General features: G+C 38.6%; 1 protein-coding gene across 3 annotated transcripts in view; it reads left to right on the forward strand.

Moving 5' to 3' along the window:
* The first annotated feature begins 1,186 nt into the window (after positions 1–1,186).
* Positions 1,187–24,780, forward strand: part of vps33a (VPS33A core subunit of CORVET and HOPS complexes) — a 33,722-nt gene continuing 10,128 nt past the window's right edge. Inside the window, exons 1-12 of one of the 3 annotated variants that reach the window (XM_079815922.1) lie at positions 1,187–1,330; positions 1,542–1,607; positions 2,319–2,446; positions 4,104–4,287; positions 4,939–5,055; positions 8,665–8,836; positions 8,946–9,139; positions 12,663–12,789; positions 17,318–17,385; positions 18,458–18,595; positions 18,786–18,923; positions 20,708–20,876. In XM_079815922.1, the coding sequence (XP_079672048.1) occupies positions 1,229–1,330; positions 1,542–1,607; positions 2,319–2,446; positions 4,104–4,287; positions 4,939–5,055; positions 8,665–8,836; positions 8,946–9,139; positions 12,663–12,789; positions 17,318–17,385; positions 18,458–18,595; positions 18,786–18,923; positions 20,708–20,876 (1,603 nt within the window). In that variant the 5' untranslated portion in view covers positions 1,187–1,228. Of the gene's footprint in view, positions 1,331–1,442; positions 1,608–1,927; positions 2,447–4,103; positions 4,288–4,938; positions 5,056–8,664; positions 8,837–8,945; positions 9,140–12,662; positions 12,790–17,317; positions 17,386–18,457; positions 18,596–18,785; positions 18,924–20,707; positions 20,877–24,780 lie in introns of all 3 variants that reach the window. The other 2 variants (XM_079815924.1, XM_079815923.1) reach the window with 2 other exon arrangements.

A 24,780-nucleotide genomic window follows, 5' to 3' on the forward strand; every position in this document is an offset into this window, starting at 1 on the left:
GAAGTGTGAGACACTTGATCAATACGAACCTTTATTTATTTGTATTAAACATGTTGATCTCTATTCTGTCATTTTTCATTGTCAGTCATTTTACTGTATGTTATAAACATGTTTATGCCCAAAACGCTTAATTAATATTCAAGGTAGGCCTAGTTCACTGTCATTTTCCTCTATGTGTGCATACTGTTTAAGATTAATTCAATCTTTAACATTGTTAACGTTACATCCATTTAAGGCACGTACCGAGCATTCATTCTACTTAAGAAGGCTGGAATAAAAGTACCAGCACACACAAACGATCATTTAATTTTTTAGTCAAATTAATTTAAAAATATAAACTCAACAGGTATAAAATATGATCAGTAAGAGAAAAACACTGCTAATGATGACGAGCACTCGACTGCTGCAGGATAGTGGAGAGATATATTTATTTATTATTCAGAATGCACAGGAAATATATTTATAGAAACATTTCAGTGCAAGGTGGTAAAGAGTTCTGCCGTGGCAGCTCGTATGGGTCAACGTTTTTGATATCAGCTTCTCTAAATACCTCAGCTTGGCGCTGGTAGTAAGTTTCTCCCTGTAAGAGACCTCTTCTTCTCCATTTCTTCTAAGTTTTTTCGTAATTTCTCCGCTTAAACGCCGCGATGATAATTCCTCGAGCCGTCTTTCCTGCTCTGATCTCTGTATCGCTCTTACAATGTTACCACTGGCAACCGATAGCGTGGGATCCCAGAATGGTGTAGGGCTCAGACTCCGCCCACGACCGTGACGTATCTCCTCATTCTCAATAGCCAACGTGGGACACTGGTTAATGGTTGCCAGATCTTTGACAGGAATCTATGTCATGAAACCAGTCACGCGTAACAGTAACACACTATAATTATTCACGATCGCTGTATATTGTCTTTCTTCAGATTACGCTAATTCGCGGCGTTCACAACGAATCACTCGGAATATCACGTAACAAAAATGTCGAAAACTAGTGGACTTGGAAACAAACAGTAATGTCGAACATGTAAACGTCCTCGTAATTGATCAAAACAATTTTTTTAGCGAAAATAAACTAAAACTACAATATAATGTATATTTTAAAAGATAATTAAATTATATAAAATTATACTGGGAACTAGAGTAATAAAATGTACACCTGCTGGCTTTTATTTTGAAATGCGAATCACGTGACATCCCGAGCCCGTGAAAGTCATATGATTGCGCTTTAACGAACATGGCGTCGCATTTGTTTTGTGGCAGAGTAAACCTAAATATTTTGAGAGAGGCTGCACGAAAAGACCTGCGCGAATTTTTAGATAAATGTTCGGGAAGCAAGGTAAAGCTTTTTGCTCTAATAAACACCCAGATTAGTCTCTTACACTGTCATTCTCCTGCTGTCACACTATCATGTATTCAAACCTAACGTTACTTCCCTCATTGTTGCCAAGGATCACTACTTCAAATGCTGTTCAGCGATACTGTCAGTCGACATGTAACGTATAATCATCCTTTAATTCATGTGTTGTTGTTATTTTTTTTAAATTAAGGCCATTGTTTGGGACGAGTATCTTACTGGACCTTTCGGGTTAATTGCTCAGTATTCCCTTTTGAAGGTGAGAAACTACACAAATTGTACCAAAAATATACACATTCTGTAGTGAGTGCAAAACGTGTGTGTGTGTGTATAACACTGATTATCTCTTCATCACGACAACTGTTAGTGGGTGGGATATATTAGGCAGCAAGCGAACATTTTGTCCTTCAAGTTGATGTGTTAGAAGCAGGAAAAATGGGCAAGCGTAAGGATTTGAGTGAGTTTGAAAAGTGCTCAAAAGTGCTCCAAGGAAGAAACAGTGGAGAAACGTGTGGTCCATTCAAACAGAAGAGCTACTGTACGAGTCTGAGGTGTTGACTTGGCCTCCAAATTCCCCAGATCCAATCGAGCATCTGTGGGATGTGCTGAACAAACAAGACCGATCCATGGAGGCAACTTACAGGACTTAAAGGATCTGCTGCTAACATCTTGGTGCCAGATACCACAGCACACCTTCAGGGGTCTAGTGGAGTCCATGCCTCGACGGGTCAGGGCTGTTTTGGCAGCAAAAGGCAGACCCAACACAATATTAGGAATTTTTTCAGGTCAATTAGGTCATAATGTTGTACCTGGTCGGTGTAAACACACACACACACACACACACACATACGTATGTATATATAATTTAAACACTGGTGACATTTGCTCTTTTTATTACCCATTTACATAGTTTAAATATTATTGTATTTCTTGTCAAGAAGATGATTGTCTTAATTTATTTTTCAAAAAGGAACATGAAGTCGAGAAAATGTTCACTCTCAAAGGGGGTCGTATACCATCCGCTGCCGTCAAGAATATTGTGTTTTTTGTTCGACCAAGGTTGGAATTGATGGACATCATTGCAGAAAATGTTGCAAGGTAAGTCTCATTTCTGTGAAGAACAAAACAATGTATCAAATGTGACGAATCTGAGTTCTTTTGGCAGGAGTGTCCAGCGTTAAACTGAACAAATGGCCTAGGACGAGTTAAAAAAAAAAACTGTATTATTATGAATATTTAAATTGAGACAATAGGTGCTCTCCAACTATAACATCCATAGAGACAGAGCGACATGCGTCATAATCTGAAGGCCACGCCCACCGGGGGGGGGGGGGGGGGGGGGCAATTCAACGCTCTCCATTGACTTTGCATTGCGTGAAGCGCCTCCTTGTCATTTCGGACTTATAACAAAAAAACTGAACAATGTCTAAAAGCGAATATGTGACAAAGTGTACAGCAAACAAGCTAAACAAAACCCACAACCAAAAACCCAGAAGTTTTTATAAGCTGTTGACCCAAAAAACGAGCGTTTAAGGACAAAAAAGTGGATACAGGCAATTGAGACAGAGTGCGACACGTTATATTACACTGAGAACTACACACACTGCAGGGGAATATAATGAAATATAATATATAAACCTGACATTTGGATATTTGACTTAACAGTGACAAAGTATTTACTGCATACTGAGACATACTGAGTGTCAGGATCCCAAAATGTACCCATTCTTCAGCTGAAGCGTCATGTTTTACTGCCTTTATCCACTTTTGTCTCCTTAAACTCTCGTTTTTTTGGGTCGACAGCTTATAAAAACGTATTTGTGTTTTTTAGCTTGTTTGCTGTACACCTTGTCACATATCAGCTTTTAGACATTGTTCTGTTTTTTGTTAATACCAGTGTTGGGGGTAACGCATTACAAGTAACTTGAGTTACGTAATAATATTACTTTTTCCAAGTAACTAGTAAAGTAACGCATTACTTTTCAAATTTACAACAAAATATCTGAGTTACTTTTTCAAAAAAGTAATGCAAGTTACTTTTTCACATTAATATAAAATCAGTCAAATGCAAAATCAGAGTACTATGCAAACCTCCAATAGTTAAATGTGAAATAAAACAACTATTTTTATGCATAATCTACCTTTATATGTAATTTACCAATGTCTTGCTGCTGATGTTTGATGATGAAAATTATTAGATTTTTTGTTTTTATTGGTAAAACTTTTTTCTCCTGCATCCTCTTCTAGCATTATCCAGAGCTGCGCCCTCTACTGTTCATGCGTCAATTTGCATTTTTACCTCAGCCTGGGGCTTATTATTTCAATTTTGGTATGAAGAGATCTTTACCGTTGCACAAAAATATAACTTTTTTTGTTATAAACAAAAACAAGCCCAGCCCAGGTGAGAAAAAGTAACGCAAAAGTAACGTAACGCATTACTTTTCTTAAAAAGTAACTAAGTAACTCAATTAGTTACTTTTTAAGGGAGTAACGCAATATTGTAATGTTTTACTTTTCAAAGTAACTTTCCCCAACACTGGTTATAAGTCCGAAATGACAAGGATGCAGCCTCACGCAATGCAAAGTCAATGGAGAGCGTTGGATTGTTTTCCCCCCCGGTGTGGGCGTGGCCTAAATACGCTCTGTCTCTATAGCAGATATTCTGATTAGTTTTGATTTGGTGCAGTGCTTTCTGCAGTAGTGACTGACCGTAATGCTGCCTTGCTGATGATACATTGTAAGATTTGCGTTGCAGTGAGGATAAATTACAGCCACGAGATTTCCACATCCTGTTCGTGCCTCGCCGGAGTCTTCTGTGTGAGCAGCGGCTGAAGGAGAAAGGCGTTCTTAACTCTTTTACAAACATCGATGAGTACATTCTGGACCTTATACCTTACGATGGAGACCTCCTTTCCATGGAGTCTGAGAGTTCCTTTAGGGTAAAACCATGAGTTCATGTCACTTATATTCCGGGTTTGTGTTCATATCCTGAATATAGCATCTCTGAACAAAATAATCATTACAAGTTCCACATCAAAATCCAATGTAATTCTCATCCCAGATGTCTGTAGTACTAAGGAAAAACATGAAAAGTGTGCGATATGACTGCGTTTTAATTGCAATATGGAGCTGACATATCCTTGAGCAAATGCTTTGAGACGTTTACGTAATGTCGTGGAGAAAAGAAACTTTAATAATTATCATGGTGAAGCTGAAATTGAAAAACACAAGCAAAGTGCCTTTAAAAGCTTTTATTCTTGCCAAGAAAGTCAATTCGGCAATTGTGCAGAACCCAAAGCCCCTCACTCGTTCTTTTATACTCTCATTCAAATGGGTGAGGGCCAATAACACAACAACACAATAACAAACTCCTTAGTTGGTGTTATCTGAGTGAAAACAAAACTTTCCGAGAACTTGTTCAAGGCTATAGAGACAACGAACGCTAGTTCTATTGAGAAAAGTATCAAAGGTTATCAAACCAAAATGTGTTTACTACAGAAAACTAGAATTCCCATTATATTTAACAAAAACCCCTTATATGGTCTATGTTCAAAATGTCCCTTACAGTAACTTGGTTTTGTTTTCTGAAGGAATGTTATTTAGAGAACGATCAGACAAGCCTGTATCACGCTGCCAAGGGCCTCATGACTTTGCAAGCACTTTACGGGACGATACCGCAGATCTTTGGCAAAGGAGAGTGTGCAAGGGTGAGTAGAAAAGCGTTCGTGTCGACTTTGCTATCTTGGCTGCTCTTTTCATACATTGGATGCCATGAATCTCACAAACTTCATTTCTAGCATCTCGTTCTTCCTCAGTGATGCATATTTAGGGAGACCTGTTTCCACAGAATAAAAAAAAAAAAAAGGGTGGTCGAATTTGTAATCTTAACTTTTTTTCTCTTAATTGTGATATATGAACTTTTTTTCCTTTTTTATATCCCACAATTTACTTTTTTCCCTCTATTGCGAGTTTATGTCCCACAATTCTGACTTTTTTCTTTTCTCAATTGTGAGACATAAACTCAGAATTTCGAAATTTTTCTCGCTTTTGTGAGATATAATCTTACAAATCTGACTAGATTAATCTAGAATTAAACCGCACATGCACGGCTCTGTGATCAGCAGTACATGCTGCTTCATCTGAAAGCCAGAGGGCGCTCTCGCGCAGAAACTTCAAATATGCCCCGCAGAATATAACGCACGTCATTCCATGAAAATCCTTATGGGCATCCTACTATCACTGTAGCTGAATAAACAGAAGATTGAAACGCTTTGATTAAACATGACTAATAAACACACAACAATATATGGTTTCAAGCCTTCTCGGGTATTTTTTTTATGATAATAAAATATATTTATACTTTTTATCAATTCATTTCAATACTATGAAATATGTTGTGTGCCTTATTCTGTGTAAGAAGCCAAAAGTGAGTGTCTTTTGTTGGACAAGAGATAGAGTTTAGATTCTCTGCCCGAGCCCGAACTTGGGCCGATATTTCCGGCACTGTCCTCGGGCCGGACCCTTGATCAAGCATTTGTGTTTTTTTAATCATAACTTTATTGGCATAATTGGGTGGGCAGAAAGCTGTGCCATAATCAGAAATAATAGGTATATATTTTTTAGTGATGCACCGATCATGATTTTACATGGCCGATTCCGATACCGATTTTTTTCATTATTTTTTTTATTTTTTTTACACAATAAAAGAATGAAAGTATACATGAACAAGATGTTTATTTGGTATTTAACAGGCTAAATTGGCTTTTGGCTAATGAAAACAAGTCCGCAATCTGAAATTAACAGGAAATTGAATTGGAAATTAAAAGGCTGAAAGGTGAAATTAAAGGCATAACTGCATATTCTGCAATCCAAACAAATATGTTACTTAAATCAGCATTTGTTTTTAAATTCAGTGTAAAGAAAAAAAGTCTTTACCAGTGAAATTCAATAAAACCAAAGTATATAATTGTTCCAAAATGTTAAATCAAATAATGTTTAGTGCAACGAAAAAAACTAAGATGCTACAGCAGGTGCTTTTTAAATCAAATTAAGTCAATGTAATTTTAAGGTAAAATAAAAGGTAACACTTTAGAATAATGGGCATTAGTTAATATTAGTTAATGTATTAACTTACATGAACTAACCATGAGCAGTACATTTGTTACTGTATTTCTTCATCTTTGTTAACGTTAGTTAATATAAATCCAGCTGTTCATGGTTTGTTCATGTTAGTTCACAGTGCATTAACTAATGTTAACAAGATTTTAATAATGCAGTTATCTCTCATTAGTAAATGTTGAAATTAACATTAACAAAGATTAATAAACGCTTTATAAGTGCAGTTCATTATAAGTTAATGTTAACTAATGTAGTTAACTAATGTTAACTAATGACCATTATTCTAAAGTGTTACCAAATAAAAATGATCATCCTATAGGCTACAGAACTGATAGTATTTCATTTCTACTGCGCAACTTCAGCTCGCGCAGGAAAGCGGCTCTTCATTCCCTTCAGCGTATTTCAGTTCTCCAGGTTATGTTTGTAACACACAAGTGACATGTTCGCGAATGATTGCAATATAGGCGTATGTGCGCGCGGGCGCACTTGCGGATAAATCGGCAGAAAAATACAAAGAAAACCGGTTCCGGTTTTTGGCCGGTCAACCGGTGCATCCCTAATATTTTTAGCAAAGTAAGAACTAATACTACAACTAAGAAACAAATGTGTACAAAGTTGCACAAGTCAGAATTAGTCTAAAAATGCGTGTTAAACTCACAGCACACGCAGGACCGCTCTGAGACGCCAGGCATGAGCTGCTAGCGTGAACACTGCGCTTTGCTTAACTAGCCTATTTCTTTTCGTTTAAAACTGGACATTTCAAGCTTTCTACACATATTTCTCATGTCTGTGAGGCAAGTAGCTGCTGAGTTAGGGTCTATTTATGAGATGCGCTCCAGTTCATGTGCAATACAAGTGATCGCTCCGGCGCCTTCATGTCACAATTATAGTCTGCTATAGCCTATTTGCTTCTTATTTATTAAACCCAGGCAATTGGCTGAAGAAACCTTGATTCAAATTAAGATACAATTATGAAATTCACTTTAAAGAAAGGCTTTCTACAAAACAAAACTTAATATTAAACAAGATATAATAACCACCAAAATCATTTCTGACCCCCTCACATCTTTGCACTTTTCATAATCAGATGAAATTAAAAAATAACATTATAATATTTAAACATAAATATGAAACAAAATACATAGTTTAATGGCTACAACAAGTATAGTAGGCTACAGTACAGATAAATGTCATGTCTGAGCGGGATTTGAGCAAAGGTCATTTTACCGGTGAGGGTTCATGAGTGGAGCGCTGGCATAGAGCGGATTATTGAGCTGAGCGTCACAGCGGTCCGCTTCACTCATTACAGGCTCGTTCTCGTCAGAATGCCCACGTATTAAATAATGGTCCGTTTAAATCGGGCTCATAATTACAGTTACTGTGTCGGGCCGGCCTCGGACACAATGTGCACAGGCTCGGGTAGGGTCAGGCTTGATTTTTTTTGAGCCCAATCTAAGCTCTAACAAGAGGTTCATAAATGCTTCTCATGTTTGGAAAGATTTTTGACGTGTGTTGTCTTTTCAAATGTACGTTATAAGTGACTCAAACTCGCATTGATTTCAGACGGAGCAGCGTTTACTACTGATCGCAGAGCCGTGCTTCACTGACAAGCTGCGCATAAAATTATCGCAACCTTTGAGATTTCATAATCAGACTAAGCCAAAGCGGTTAAAGTGTTTTTTTGGGTTAATTGCGATTAATCGTGCAGCCCTAATTCTAACTTTTTTCTCGGAATGGCAAGTTTAAATATTCTCAATTGCGAGATATGAACTCTTTGTTTTTTCTCAATTGCGAAATATAAATGTACAATTATGACTTTTTTCCTCACTATTGTGATATAAACCCACAATTCTGACTTTTTTTCTCAACTGTGATATAAACTCACTACTATAACACAATTGCGAGTTATAAAGTCCAAATCGGAAGAGATCTAAACTCAAAATTTTTCAGAAAAAAAATCAGCTCAATATTCTGCCATTTTCTCTCAATTGCGACTTTATATCTCACAATTGCAAGTTTATATCTCATGACTCTGTGAAAGAAATCAGACACAAGCCTCCATACTAATTTGTAGTAGCTTGGTCAACACAATTTAGTTTTCCATTTCACAGATTTATAAAAAGATGTGATTTTTATTTAATATCTTTTATTGTTTTTTTTTTATTATGCATTATGGCACTGTGCTGTGCCTCTCTCAGCATGTGGCCAACATGATGCTGCGGATGAAGAGAGAGTTTTCAGGTCATGCTCAAATCCTGCCTGTTTTCGACACCCTTCTCCTGTTGGATCGCAATGTGGACTTGCTTACACCATTAGCCACTCAACTTACTTACGAGGGTCTTATCGATGAGATCTATGGCATCACCAATGGTAAATTAATTCAAATGTGTGCAGACATGAAAGAAATACTTTAGAAGTACATAATTTAAAGATTGCATAAGCTCTCGTTTTTCCAATAGTTCTGTGTTTGCTTTGACAGGTTATGTGAAGCTACCCCCTGAGAAGTTTGCGCAGAAGAAACAGGGAGAAGGTGGGAAAGATCTCCCCACCGAGCCCAAAAAACTGCAGCTCAACTCCGCCGAGGAGCTTTACGCCGAAATACGTGACAAGAACTTCAATGCTGTCGGCGCGGCTCTCAGCAAGAAAGCCAAGATCATATCAGCTGCGTTTGAGGTTTGGGCTGCTTTTGTGTAAAATAAAGACACTGTTGGTCAAACGTTTTAATGTTTTAGAAAGAAGGATTCAAGACCGGTGTGATGTGCAGTTATCAATAGCCGTGTTTCCATTACCTTTCAAATTGGGCAAATTGAATTAGGGATCGACCGATATGGATTTTTTTAGTGCCGATACAGATTTTTTTTCATCAGCCTTAGCCGATGACCGAAACGGGCTGTCGATTTTCTTGAGCCGATATTTGGAGCCGATACTGCTTTTGCTCCCTCAATTTACATAATAAAAATGACACAATGATCATGATGATAACAATTTAAAATCTACAATTTAAAAAAGGAACATTTATTGAACTAAAAAAAAACTATATTTAACAAATAGTAAAAACAGGTGATGTAGAACAAGAAAAAAAAAGAGTTCAGTGGTGAAAATAAATTCTGAAAATAAATATTTAAGCATAAATAAAATAATTACACTATTGCACACATTATCAACAAGCAAGCAGCATAATAAAGTGCACACTGACTGTACTGTACTTAATTTTAAAACTATTTACAACCTAGTCATTTAATGGTTACACTCTTAAAAAAAAATGCTGGGTTAAAAATAACCCAAGTTGGGTTGAATATGGACTAACCCAGCAATTGGGTTGTTTTTACCCAGCGGTTTGGTTAAATGTTTGCTTAAAACAACCCAATCGCTGGGTTAAAACAACCCAATTGCTGGGTTAGTCCATTTTCAACCCAACTTGGGTTATTTTTAACCAGGCATTTTTTTTAGAGTGTAGGTGCACTTAACTTAATCTCTTGTAGAGCAACACCAGCGGTAATTCAGGAAAAAATCTCCCAATGCTCCACGTGAAACTTCAGTCTTTCCACCTTTTACCATCGTGTCAATTCTCAATTGATTTTGATTAATATGCGCGAGGGAGAGCAAGACAGTTTGAAGACGGTGAGAGCTGCCCTGTGGACGCCTGTCTGTAAATAATGCAGGGAAAAAAATATCGGCCAACGCAGCAGCCTTGTATCGGCCGATACACGTAAAAATATCCGCAAATATCGGCCCGATATATCGGTCTAACACTAAATTGAATACGCCCAATGGAAACGCGTCAATTTCGCAAAAAGTTTTTACGCTTGCATGAGGTGCTTTTTCAGGCAATTCGAAAAAGGACATTTTCGCAAAACTGCAATGGAAAGTTTTTCCGCATTTACAGGTCACGTGGCATAGGTAAAAGTCACATGATCACTCTTTACAGATGACGCGGACAGAAGACAAGACAGAGTTCTTTATTAGACTCATAAAAGACAGCAGAATTACAGGAATACTGGATTCTAAACAAAGAAATGCCACATTATCATGAAGACCTTGGAGCAGATATGAGGGAGAAACACCTCATGCGTGACGCTCAAGTATAAGGGGCTTTCCTTGCCATTAAAGGGTTAGTTCACCCAAAAATGAAAATTAATGTAATTTATTCCTCACCCTCATGCCGTTCCACACCCGTAAGACCTCTGTTCATCTTCAGAACACAAATGAAGATATTTGTGTTGAAATCCGATGGCTCAGTGAGGCCTGCATAGCCAGCAATGATATTTTCCTCTCTCAAGATCCATTAATGTACTAAAAACATATTTACATCAGTCCGTGTGAGTACAGTGGTTCACTATTAATATTATAAAGCGGCGAGAATAAAAAAACGAAATAACGACTTATATAGTGATAACTAGGGATGCAACAATACAGTTAGTTCACGGTTCAATACATACCTCGGTTTTTAACCACGGTTTTCGGTTCGGTTCGGTTCTGATGGCTTGTCACATCAGTTTTTTGTTATTCTATTCTTAGACGACAGGAACAGCAAGAGGTTAAGGAGAAAAAAAGACTATTTCTTTATTGCAATACTCTTTCTTTATTTTACTTAAAAGAATTGAAAAACCTTACTTAAACTTTACTTTAAAAAAACAAAAACTTTGTACACATTCCTAGTGTATAGTATAATATAAAATAAATATATATAAGATTTACACTGGCAGCTCAGAGCTGTACAGCAGCATTTAAGTATGACATTGAATTAATAAACGTAAAAATAAAACACTACATAGACTTCACTATAAAATATACACTGATTCTTATTAAAGCTACTGTATTAAAGTTCTTCAGTCAAGAGCAGCGAATGGTTTTCTCTTTGTCTTTTGTTGTTTTATTAACATTAAAGGGATATTTCACTCAAAAAGGTAAATTCTGTCATTGAGAAATGAATACAGGTTTGGAACAATATTAGAGTGAGTAAATGAACTGTCCCTTTAAGGACCGCATGTTCACTAGGCTGCCTGCTGTCAATTTACAAAAGACCTCCGTGCATCTAATATTACAGACGGATGCCGATTTAACTTTCACTTTAGACATAACCGACTGTGTTTATGTTAACCTTGTGTGTATTTGACAGTATTAACGCAGTAAGACGACTATTTAGTCCAGTAATCACGTGTTTGACAGACGTTTAGAGCGCTCGCTCATAAAAAAAACGCAATTCACAAGCGCATATTGAACTGTGAATGCCATACCAAACGGTTCAATATTATATTGAGAATTGTGGCATCCCTAGTAATAACCGATTTCAAAACACTGCTTCATGAAGCTTCGGAGTGTATCGAATCAGCGAGTCGAATCATGATTCGGATCGCGTGTCAAACCGCTGAAATCACCTGACTTTGGTCTTCATGAATCTTCATGAAGCAGTGTTTTGAAATCGGCCATCACTATATTTAGTTATTTTGGCTCACCAAAAATATTCTCGTCGCTTTATAATATTAATAATAATGGCTAGTGCGGTGGCTGGGATATACATAAACCTACCAACATCCATGACATAATTTTTGGAGTGACTTGAATGAGAGGGAAAAAAATATGTTTTAGTCACATAACATCGGTTAATGGAAACGCAGTCATTTCGCAATAGTTTTTTATCGACATTTAGAAAATAACGCAAAAGTTGTGCAAATCTGTAATGGAAACGCGGCTAATGATGAAAATGGCTGCTTCATATTTTTGTGGAAATCTGGGAGTAAGTACAATATTTAAATATTACTTTTATTCAACAAAGAAGCATTAAATTGAAAGTAAAAGTGAAAGATGTTACATTTCTATTTAAAATACATGCTGTTCTTTAGATCTTTCTGTTTATCAAAGAATCGTGAATATTTCTTTTATAGTTTCCACAAAAATATCAAGCAGCACAACTGTTTTCATCATTGGTAATAATAAGAACTATTTCTCGAGCAGCAAATCATCATATTAGAATGATTTCTGAAGGATCATGTGACACTGGAGTAATGATGCTGAAAATTCAGCTTTGATCACAGGAATAAATTAAATTTTACAATAAATTCACATAGAAAAGTTATTTTATAATTGTAAAAAGATTTCATAATATTGCTGTTTTTATTGTCTTTTTTATCAAATAATAAACTGGTAAGCAGAAAAGACTTTGTCATTAATAAGCTGGTTTTCTTCTTTCTGATAGGAGCGACACAATGCAAAAACCGTTGGAGAGATTAAACAGTTTGTTTCCCAGTTGCCTCACATGCAGGCGGCTCGCAGCTCACTGGCCAATCACACCTCAATTGCTGAACTCGTCAAGGACATAACGAGTAAGTCTGAGACCAATCATTCACATGTTCCTTGATAACCAATCACATTGAGGCCATTAAGACACATTCAGAAAGTAAAGCAATATGTTAAAGGAATAGTTCAGCCAAAAATGAAAATAAGCCAATGATTTACTCACCCTCAAGTCATCCTAGGTGTATATGACTTTCTTCTTTCAGACGAATACAATCAGTTATATTAAAAAATGTCCTGGCTCTTCAAAGCTCCAAAATATCCATATTTAAAGGGTTCACCCAAAAATTAAAATTCTGTCATTAATTACTTACCCTCATGTCGTTGGACACCCGTCAGACCTCCGTTCATCTTCAGAACACAAATGAAGATATTTTAGTTGAAATCCGATGGCTCTGAAAGGCCTCCATTGAAGCTTCGAAGCGTTATGAATCAGTGAGTCGATTCAGCGGTTTGAATCGCCAAAGTCACGTAATTTCAGCAGTTTGGCGGTCTGACACGCGATCCGAATCATGATTAGACTCACTGATTCATAACGCTTCGAAGCTTCATGAGGCCGTGTTTTGAAATCGGTCATCATGATATAAGTCGTTATTTAGGTTTTTTTTGCGCACAAAAACTATTCTCGTCACTTTATAAAGTTATTGTAGAACCACTGTAGTGAGATGGACTTTGTAACGACGTCTTTAGTGCCTTTTAAGGGTCTTGAGAGTGTAAAGTGCCAATGGAGGCCTTTCTGAGCCATCAGATTTACACTAAAATATCTTCATTTGTGTTCCGAAGATGAACGGAGGTCTGACGGGTGTCCAATGACATGAGGGTCAGTAATTAATGACAGAATTTTCATAAATTAACGTGTTAAAGGAACTAACCCTTTAACACGTTATCAAGTAAAATATGTAGCTTCCGCCAGACCACCTTCCGTACTCACCTTACGAAAAAAGCATAACTGGCGTGGCGATGACGTCAGACGTAGCGTAAGCGTTTTGAACTGCGAGAGGCGTTACACTTTCTACGTAAATTGGGAGATAAACAGCATTTAGAGAAAATGTTTCATATTCTATACTTACATTAAATGCTATTATGGTTTGCAGTGGGCCATAAATATAACATTTATTTGTTTAGATTATTAAATTTTGGAATTCAACTAAATTATATAATATGATGAGTTGCACATTTTGAACACACATGGGCTGAATCTGAAATCGCCCCCTAAACCCTCAATCACTATTCCCTACTTTAGTCCACTAATACAGTTCACTTGAAGGAGTGAATGAAAACGAGTGAGTGAAGTCGGACAGCCTTTGTGTGTACATCGGCTCTACACTCATTATTGCTGTGCGTTGTGGGATAGAATGAGTGCACTCAATAAAGTCCACTATGGTTTCGGATCCCACAAATAACATGCGCTATATTGCATATTAAGCATTTTATAATAGTTTTCTATGGGAGAAAAATGTTTTGACAATGTTGCGTTCATAACCTGATTTAATCTGCTTGCCTATACAAAGTAGCCTTTGCGTTATTAATACTTTTTTAACGTTAGCCTACTGTTAAAGGGTTCGTTCACCTAAAAATGAAAATTCTGTCATTAATTACTTACCCTCATGTCATTCGACACCCGTCAGACCTCCGTTCATCTTCGGAACACAAATGAAGATATTTTAGTTGAAATCTGATGGCTCTGAAAGGCCTCCATTGGCACAATGTTCTTTACACTCTCAAGACCCTTAAAAGGTACTAAAGACGTCGTTACAAAGTCCATCTCACTACAGTGATTCTACAATAACTTTATGAAGCGACGAGAATAGTTTTTGTGCGCAAAACCTAAATAACGACTTGCATAGTGATGACTGATTTCAAAACACGGCATCATGAAGCTTCGAAGCGTTATGAATCAGTGAGTCGATTCAGCGGTTTGAATCGCCAAAGTCACGTGTAGGGCTGGGCGATATGGCTGAAAACTGTATCACGATATAAGGGTTTCATATCGGTCAATATCGATAATTATTGATATGTTTTATGACCTATTTAAAATAAGGACCAGGAGGAAAATATTTTACATTTAAACATTTTTATTTTAAACTTATCCTTCCTCTGATTATAATCCCCTCAGTGATAAAGGCAGAAATGGCAACACAACCATGGAAAAAACTCAAATAATTAAAATATAAACAAGTCTAAAATTTCAATTATCTCTTAACATTAAGGTGCAGTGCCTTCATTATTTATTTGTAACTGTTAACGTTTAGATGCTTTGTCATAAGGCACTGATGCAGAGTAACATTACCTCTCCATGTAGTTTCAAAGGCTGAATTCGAGATCGCCCCCTATACTCTACATAGGGCACTATTTGAGGGGACAGCTTTTTGTAGTGGTGTCCGAAACCATAGTGGACGTTATTGAGTGCACTCATTCTATCCCACTTTGCACCGCAATAACGAGTGTACAGCCGATGTACAAACAGCGCCGGTCCGAATTCGCTCACTCGTTTTCATTCACTCCTTCAAGTGAACTGTATCAGTGGACTAAAGTAGATAATAGTGATTGAGGGTTTAGGGGGCGATTTCGGATTCAGCCAAAGTCAAGAATCGCACAACGGCGAGCGCGCTGAGTATAAACACGTCCACAAACAAACGAGGCGCGCGCGTGCTGTTAGCATATAAGTATAACAAGGCTGATAAAACAAGTTTGTGGTATTACCAGTCTTGAAGGGGACGACAGTCTTGCAGACGACATTGATCAATTTATACAATTAAAAAACCTGCCATACTGGCGAGCTGACTTGTTTTCCTGTTTTATTAACAATTTCCTTGCTCGCTGCGGCACTCATTTTCCACTTATCACTCCACACCGGTTCTGTTTACTGAAGAATGAATCCAACACGAGACAACGATATGGCTCAACCAGCATGATACAGTTACCTGATTGGCTGTTAGCCCGTCACTCCCTACGTTGCTAGGTTACCAGAGAGTGAGTGCCTTTGTTCATGCAACCAAACTTGCTTCGCAACCTCTGGTTTCTTCCGACGAAGAAAAAAAATATTGAACGTTTTATCGAACGCATTTTTTATTGTTATCGATGACGTGTCTATCGCGATACATATCGTTATCGTTTTATCGCCCAGCCCTACTCGAACCCGGGTCCGCCTGCATGAGAGTCGGATGCTCTAACAAGGAGGCTAAAGGCTGCAGCCCTTAGTGTCAGTCGCTAGAGCGTCTCTTGAGATCAGAGGAGTGAGGTTTACTCACACAGTAACTACTAACTGGCCTCCGTTAAACTTTACTCAACACAAATGTATTGGAGTAAAAAGTACATTTACTTGTTCAAAAATGTAGTCAAGTAGAGAGTAAAAGTTGCTAATGTCTTTGATACTCAGTACAAGTGGCCAAAAAGATACTTAAGTACAGTAACTAATTACATTTACTCAAATACTTTACAATATTATGGGACCTGGCGTGAGTTCACATTCAATTTGCTTTATACTTCTCATGCTGCGTTCACACCAAACGCGAATAGAGCGTCTGGCGCGAGTGATTTCAATGTTAAGTCAATGGAAAGACGCGTTGATGCGCGTCTGGAGTCCCGCGGCGCGATGCGAAGGACGCGAATCTGCCTCATTCGCGCGTCCAGTTTGCGCGAATGGCGCGAATTGAGCGTCTTGCGCGTTACACGCGAGTGGTGCTTTTGTGCATTCACGCATTTGAAGTGAATTCGCGTCTGACGCCCGAGTTGAAAAATGTGAACTTTGGCGTCAATTTGCGCCGCGTTAACCAATCAGGAGCCTGCTCGCTGCGGTCACATGGTAAAATGATGTGATGAGAAACCCTGCATAATTTAAAAATACCACTATTGTGTCACAAAATTTAGTTTTAAGACTTTTTCAGGTGAGAATGTAGTTGTTTAAAGCTCAAATCTGTGGTTTATTTATAAAGAGAGCGTCTATTTAAAAAAAATAATCTTGTGTTTTTGGAGTTTTTGAGATCCAGGCGATCAGCGGGCGCTCAGCGCTCATTAACCCCAGCGAGAGCAGCCTTTCCTCGGCCAGTCCTTCTGCCGTCTGCCGCTGGCTCTGATGTCCTGTAGTGGTTCGTCTTGTGCAGATCTAACGGCCGAGCTTTGCTCTCATGAATCTATAATTTGTTGTCTGCCAAATCGTTTTGACTGAGGGCAAAGAGAAGTTTAATAACTTTATATTTTAAGGATATTTAAATATACATGCAGTGAAGATAATGTAGGAGTTGCCTGGACCACATTTGTGTGGCTATTAATGCTTAATATATATTTTTAATGAAAATGAAAAGAGGCAGAGTGGTGTTTTATGACATATTTCTCCTGGAGCGCCTTGAACGCGCGTCAATTTCGCTTCCAACGCTCGATTTGTACGCACGTCCAATTCACCACGGACGCGCGATTGCATTCAAAATGTTCGCGTGTGAAACTAGACGCGATTTTGATGCTCTATTCGCGTTTGGTGTGAACGCAGCATTACCAGTTTTGATTAGATCTCAAACTGCCTTCGATGTAGCATTCAATCAGTTCTTTCCTGTTTTTCAGCCTCAGAAGCCTTCTTTGACAATCTGACGGTTGAACAGGAGTTTATGACTGGAGTTGACACAGACAAGGTGGTTTATTTTCTTTATGATTTCAAAATAAAGGCAGTGTCGTTTAAAGGGTTAGTTCACCCAAAAATAACATTTCTTCCATTAATGACTCCAATGTTGTTCCACACCCGTAAGACCTGCGTTCATCCTCGGAACACAGTTTAAGATATTTTAGATTTAGTCCGAGGGCTTTCAGTCCTTTGAATGTAAGTGTATGCACACTTTGCTGTCCACGTCCAGAAAGGTAATGAAAACATCATCAAAGTAGTCCATATGTGACATCGTTTGGTTAGTTTAGACTCGTTTAAAGCGTCGACAATACATTTTGGTCCAAAAATAACAAAAACTAAGACTTTATTAAGCATTGTCTTCTCTTCCGGCTTTGTTTGAATCCGCATTCACGCGCCACAGTGACGCTGCTGACGTAAGACGCTGTGACATGTGTTATCTGGTTATCTTTGCCGATTAGGGCATCCGGGACATGCACACTTAAGCACCATTTTTAAAAAAAAATATAGCAATACAAACAATGTAGAACAGCTTGTTTACAGCGTGCGTCTCCCTCAGACTACAAACAAAGCTCTGTCGCACCAGATAACACGTCACAGCGTCTTACGTCAGCAGTGTCACTGGTGTCGTGAACGCGGATTCAAACAAAGCCGGAAGAGAAGACAATGCTTAATAAAGTCTTAGTTTTTGTTATTTTTGGACCAAAATGTATTGTCGACGCTTCAAACGAGTCTAACTAACCAAATGATGTCACATATGGACTACTTTGATGATGTTTTCATTACCTTTCTGGATGTGGACAGCAAAGTGTGCATACACTTACATTCAAAGGACTGAAAGCCCTCGGACTAAATCTAAAATATCTTAAACTGTGTTCCGAGGATGAACGCAGGTCTTACGGGTGTGGAACAACATTGGAGTCATTAATGGAAGAAATTTCATTTTTGGGTGAACTAACTCTTTAAAGTGGAGTTTAACGCATGAATTGCAAGTTGCGATAGTCTTTTCTGTGGACAGAATATATTTTAGGATTGATTCGATGTGTTTAACCTCACCGTGATCGTGTGTGTGATTTCACTCTCAGGTCAGCACGTATATAGAAGACTGCATTGCACAGAAAGACCCGCTGATTAAAATCCTGCGACTGGTGTGCATGCAGTCTGTCTGCAACAACGGCCTCAAACAGAAAGTCCTCGACTACTACAAGAGGGAGATCCTTCAGGTAGGACAGAGAGAGAAGTTCTTTATGGTTCACTATTTACTTTTTGATACATTTTGTGAATGCATAATGAATCGCGTGTACCTTGATAACCAATCACGTTGAGGCCATTAAGACAATTTAATGTTGTAAACCCATGTTTAAAAACCCATGTTGTAAAAGTATTTGCCATGTTTGTGCTTTGTTGGTTTAGACGTATGGATACGAGCACATTCTGACCCTCAAGAACTTGGAAAAGGTTGGGTTACTCAAACCTCAAAGCACCATGAGAAACAACTACCCCACAATCAGGAAAACACTCAAGCTGTGGATGGAGGATGCCAATGAACAGGTGTGTCCTGCTACTCATTATTAGGAAGGTTCGGTGTTTTTATAAAACTGAAAATAGTCCCGACCCAAACTGAAGTACTAAACCTAACCCGAAAGTTGAGCTGGTCAGGATGTGCAAACAGATGTCATTAAAACAAAATAACAGAGTGGCTCTAAAAAGCATTTGGAAACCATTCATGATGTATTAATGTATTAAATTTATCGGAGTGTCTATTCTCACCAAGTGCAAATTGCGTGCCTTGCTGGTGAGTGCTATTCGCACTAGCTCTGCCTAACAATGCCTGTTAGGGAAAAATAAGATTTAAAAAATAACGAGCATATTTCAACGTTTGCAGTGGCTAGTCAGTAAAGCATAAGGCTTAAAGATTTAAGGTTTTGACGTGATCGACCCGGGTTCGAATCCGCCTTTTGCAGAGCTCGCTCTTCTCTCGTTTCCCATCACGCATCACATCGGAAAGGCATTTACTTTCAATAAAAATTAAGAAAATGTTCTAAAAATGGAAATAAAGTGCCTAACGAAATATTTAATCCTCTGGGCTTCTTCATTTATGGGTCACACTCAGGACCTTCGGGTCAAAAATGACCTGGAGGCGGGATTAAGATAAAAAAAAGATTACCGTTTTTTTCTGTATTCTTGATGAGCAGAAGAGACTTCCTTCAAAAACATTAAAAAAATAATGTTTTCAAACTTTTAACTGGTACTGTATATGTACATATTATTGTATACACGTTTGCCTGATGTGAAGACGTATGCACAAATCTTTTTTTTATTTTTTTTTATTTTTTTAAAGCATTGTTTTTTTAGCCGTTTAAAGGGTTAGTTCACCCAAAAATGAAAATTCTGTCATTAATTACTCACCCTCATGTCGTTCGACACCCGTCAGACCTCCGTTCATCTTCAGACACAAATGAAGATATTTTAGTGTAAAGCTGATGCTGAGAAAGGCTTCAGATAGGCGTCCATTGGCATTCAGTACATTTACACTCACAAGACCCATAAAAGGCACTAAAAACATCGTTACAAAGTCCATCTCACCACAGTGACTCTACAATAATTTTACGATGCGACGACAATAGTTTTTGTGCGCAAAAAAAATTCAAAATAACACCTTTATCCAACTTGTTCTTGTCTTCCGTGTGTGCCTCCACGACGCATGCGCACGAATATGACGCAGATCCGGCGTTCGGACACATGACCCAGAAGCGATTTGTTTACAAGCAGAGGAAGACGCGCGTGTCTAAGCTGTTGAATTCTACATTGATCGTGCTTTAGGTCTCGGCGTAGTTCTCAAAATGGGCTAAAGTGTGCATTTCATGGATTCCTGAACGCCGGCGCTACGTCATATTCTCGCGCATGCGTCGTGGAGGCACACACGGAAGACAAGAACAAGTTGGATAAAGGTGTTATTTAGATTTTTTTTGTGCACAAAAACTATTGTCGTCGCATTGTAAAATTATTGTAGAGTCACTGTGGTGAGATGGACTTTGTAACGACGTTTTTAGTGCCTTTTATGGGTCTTGTGAGTGTAAATGTTCTGAATGCCAATGGAGGCCTATCTGAAGCCTTTCTCAGCATCAGCTTTACACTAAAATATCTTCATTTGTGTCTGAAGATGAACGGAGGTCTTACGGGTGTCGAACGACATGAGGGTGAGGAATTAATGACAGAATTTTCATTTTTGGGTGAACTAACCCTTTAAATTCCTAGTTGACGGCGGCTCATACTAGGACTGCGTTGTAGCTCATGCTTTTGTGAGTGACTAATGCGAGTTCACTTTCCCTCAGAACCCCAACGACATCTCGTATGTGTACAGCGGCTACGCCCCGCTCAGCGTGCGTCTGACTCAGGTGCTGGCGCGGCCCGGCTGGCGGAGCATAGAGGAGGTGCTGAAGATGCTGCCCGGGCCACACTTTGAAGAGAGACAGCAGGTTCCCACAGGCCTTCACAAGAAGCGTAAGTGATGAGCATGACATTACTTACTTTTGTGTAAAGATCAGTAACCCCATAACGATATACACTATATTGCCAAAGTATTGGGACACCCCTCCAAATCATTGAATTCAGTAGGGGTGAGCATTGGCACTGCCCTCACAATTCAATTCGATTACGATTCACTAGGTTACGATTCACTAGGTTACGATTCACTAGGTTACGATTCACTAGGTTACGATTCACTAGGTTACGATTCACTAGGTAACGATTCACTAGGTTACGATTCACTAGGTTACGATTCACTAGGTAACGATTCACTAGGTTACGATTCACTAGGTAACGATTCACTAGGTAACGATTCACTAGGTTACGATTCACTAGGTTACGATTCACTAGGTAACGATTCGATTCAATTAGATTCTACAATGCATCAAAATTCTACTGCACACAACAAGGCAAATTTTTAATCAGTCATGAGGCAATACAAGCAGTCAGATATTGAACAACAGATTTTATTGGCTGCTATGTGTGTATTATCACTCTCCTGTATCTTTGACATAAATGTCATTAAATAAAATAAAATTGAATGGTACAGGGTATTGGATATGGCATTTTCAAACCTGAAAAAGAAAACATAAATCACTGCTTTCAGTGCTTTGAATGAGAAATGTTTCTCTTCTCTCTGCTTTATAACCATTTGAAATTAAATAGAGCAATAATAACAGCCAACTTTTTCCAGCAGTGAACATAAGTGTTTTAATTAATCAGTAATCTCCCTCCGCCTCAGCCATCTTGATTGTTGTTGTTGTTATGACCCCGGAAGTAATTGAAACTTCACAACTTTGTTTATTTTCTGGCCTTGAGTTGGACAATAGTGCCATAATCGATTATGTCACTGTTTATTTTCTGGCCTTGAGTTGGACAATAGTGACATAATCGATTATGGCACTTAGCCGCATCGATGCTGAATTGTGCATTGCGATGCATTGGCGAATCGATTATTGTTGACACCACTCGAATTCAGGTGTTCAATCCAGGGCTCTGAACCGGTTCAAGGAACGAAAACGAAAACCGGAAACGAACGAAATTTTAAGAGGAACAAAAACGAAAACGAAATCAATTTGAATCGTTCTGAACAGAAACGTTAATTTGAAATGACCATTAACCGGTTAATAACGTTATTTTATCGTTCTCTTTAATATTTTAATTTGGCAGTGACCAATAATGAATAGAGTAATAGCATGAGATGTGACGGATCAAGCGTGAGTGAAATGTCATCTATGAATCTACCGGTTACGCGAGTCAGTATGAGCGCGCATTTTCATGCCTCAAGTACATTTCTTTCCCCGCTGAGGTCTACAATGAATGTGCAGGTATTGGAGGACATTCTTTTCGTACGTTTAAATAAGCAGTACGAACTTTAAGCTCAAATAGACTGATTTAGGCTAGTTTGTGGATTCCGTTTAAGCCTATCCAAGTAGGCTACTAGCATCTATCAAACATTTTTCCTAAAGTCTTTCAGATTGCCAATACAGGACAGGTCAATGTTTTCTATATAGACGGTTGATGCTTCGTATTAAATGGTATGTTATATTGCATTAAATGATCAAGCTTTATTAGCTGACTGAATTTGATTGTGATGCAGTGTTGCGCAGTGTTTGCTTTGAAATTAGCAGTTGACGGTGCATTAAAAGAGCAATGGTTATCCAGTTTATTTATTCTTTATTCATGCAATTTTTAAAACAAGTCGTGTTGGAAAAAAAAAAGTGATGTACAAAGAATGTTCTCACTCTTCTGAAAAGAATAGGCATAAGAGGCCACTTTCCGCTCCATTAAAACTCAATATTTGTCCCGCTGTTTATGCTTTGTAATTAATGCATGTATTTCTGTTGTGGTTTTAAAAGTTTAATTATCATGCGTTATATTATTATTGAGTGAAAATAAGTCTTTATTTATACATTTTTGTTTAAAGTATAGGCTAAATTAAAATAACGTTATTAACCGTTATTTTTTCAAATCAAACCGTTTTCGGAACAGTAATTTTTAATGAGGAACACAAAAACTGAAACGTTAAAATATCGATTGTGCTCGGAGTGAACCGATTGATATTTTTTTCCGTTTTAAGCCCTGGTTCAATCACCTCATTGCCACAGGAGTATAAATCAAGCTCTAGGCCTGCAGACGCTTCTACACACATTGGTGAGAGAATGGGCCGCTCTCAGGAGCTCAGAGAACTCAAGCGTGGGGCCGTGATCGGTGGACACCTGTACAATAAGTCCATTCGGGAAATTTCCTCAGTACTAAATATTCCACGCTCAACTGTTAGTGGTGTTATAACAAAGTGGAAGCAATTGGGAACAACAGCAAATCAGCCACGAAGTGAAATCACAGAGCGGGGTCAGCGCATGCTGAGGGTCACAGAGCGGGGTCAGCGCATGCTGAGGGTCACAGAAGTCGCCAACTTTCTGCAGAGTCAATATCTACAGACCTCCAAACTTCCTGTGTCCTTCAGATGAGCTCAAGAACAGTGTGTAGAGCTTCATGGAATGGGTTTCCATGGCCGAGCAGCTCATCCAAGCCTTACATCACCAAGAGCAATGCAAAGCGTGGGATGTAGTGGGGTAAAGCGCGCCGCCACTGGACTCTAGAGCAGTGGAGACGTGTTCTCTGGAGTGACCAATCACACTTCTCTGTCTGGCAATCCCATGGACGAGTCTGGGTTTGGCGGTTGCCAGGAGAACGGGACTTGCCTGACTGCATTGTGCCAAGTGTAAAGTTTGGTGGAGGGGGGATTATGGGGCGGGTTGTTTTTCAGGGGTTGGGCTTGGCCCCTTAGTTCCAGTGAAAGGAACTCTTAAAGGTCCTGTTCTTCGTGATCCCATTTTTCAAACTTTAGTTAGTGTGTAATGTTGCTGTTAGAGCATAAATAATACCTGTAAAATTATAAAGCTCAAAGTTCAATGCCAAGCGAGATATTTTATTTAACAGAAGTTCCCTTTCAAAGCCTACAGCGAACGGCCGGTTTGGACGACATCCTGGTATTTCCTGCATTAATGACGTCAGTAGAACAGTTTGTCGACTAAGCCCCGCCCACAAGAGTACATGAAAAAGGGGGCGTGGTCTTGTTGCTCCCACGTGGAGAAGAGGAAGTGTTGCGTTCGGTTCGGTTCGGTTGCGTTTGTCGCCATCAGACGCTGTTATTTTCATCCCGGAGTCAAATCACCTTTGTTTGGCCTTCAGGGGCTGTAGTTTGAGCGCGTTCATCTCCCCGTTATGGTAAGAGGCGCGACCTTTCCGGGCAACATGCGCTAAGCTGCTGTCCAATCACAACACGGGAACCGCTGGCACAATCAGAACTCGTTACGTATTTCTGAAGGAGGGACTTCATAGAACGAGGAAATTCTCAGGCCGTTTTGAGGACAGTGAAAACAGCGGTAGACAGATAAGTCAATTGTGTGAAAAATACTGTGTTTTTTTTACACATGAAACATGAACCAGGGCTCCAGACAAAAATGTCAATTAAGGAGCCATTGGCTCCTATAAGGGAAAAACTAAGCGCCAAATAATTTTTTCAAGTGCCACAAAAGAATAAACGCATTTTAATTTTTCATGTGCAATTATATGGGCGGTGCTAAATTTCATTTTTGGCTTCTTCCATTCTTTCTCATTAAGACAACAGGTTAAGTAAAAAAAATTTTTTGTCTTTTTTGCCTGTGTAGAACTGAAACAACTTAAATCTATGCGCCTCTTAACATTTTAACAACACACACACACACACACACACACACAGAGCGATTTTCGCAGTTTTCTCCACTATAGGCTTTATTAATTTATTGTCATATCCATAGAGCGCTTCACAGCTGCTGCACATCACATAGGCTACCCAACACTTGATTTGTCTTGTTAAACTACTTCACTAAAACGC

The sequence above is a fragment of the Gobio gobio genome (genome assembly GCF_949357685.1).
Source record: "Gobio gobio genome assembly, chromosome: 4".
Lineage (NCBI taxonomy): Eukaryota > Metazoa > Chordata > Actinopteri > Cypriniformes > Gobionidae > Gobio > Gobio gobio.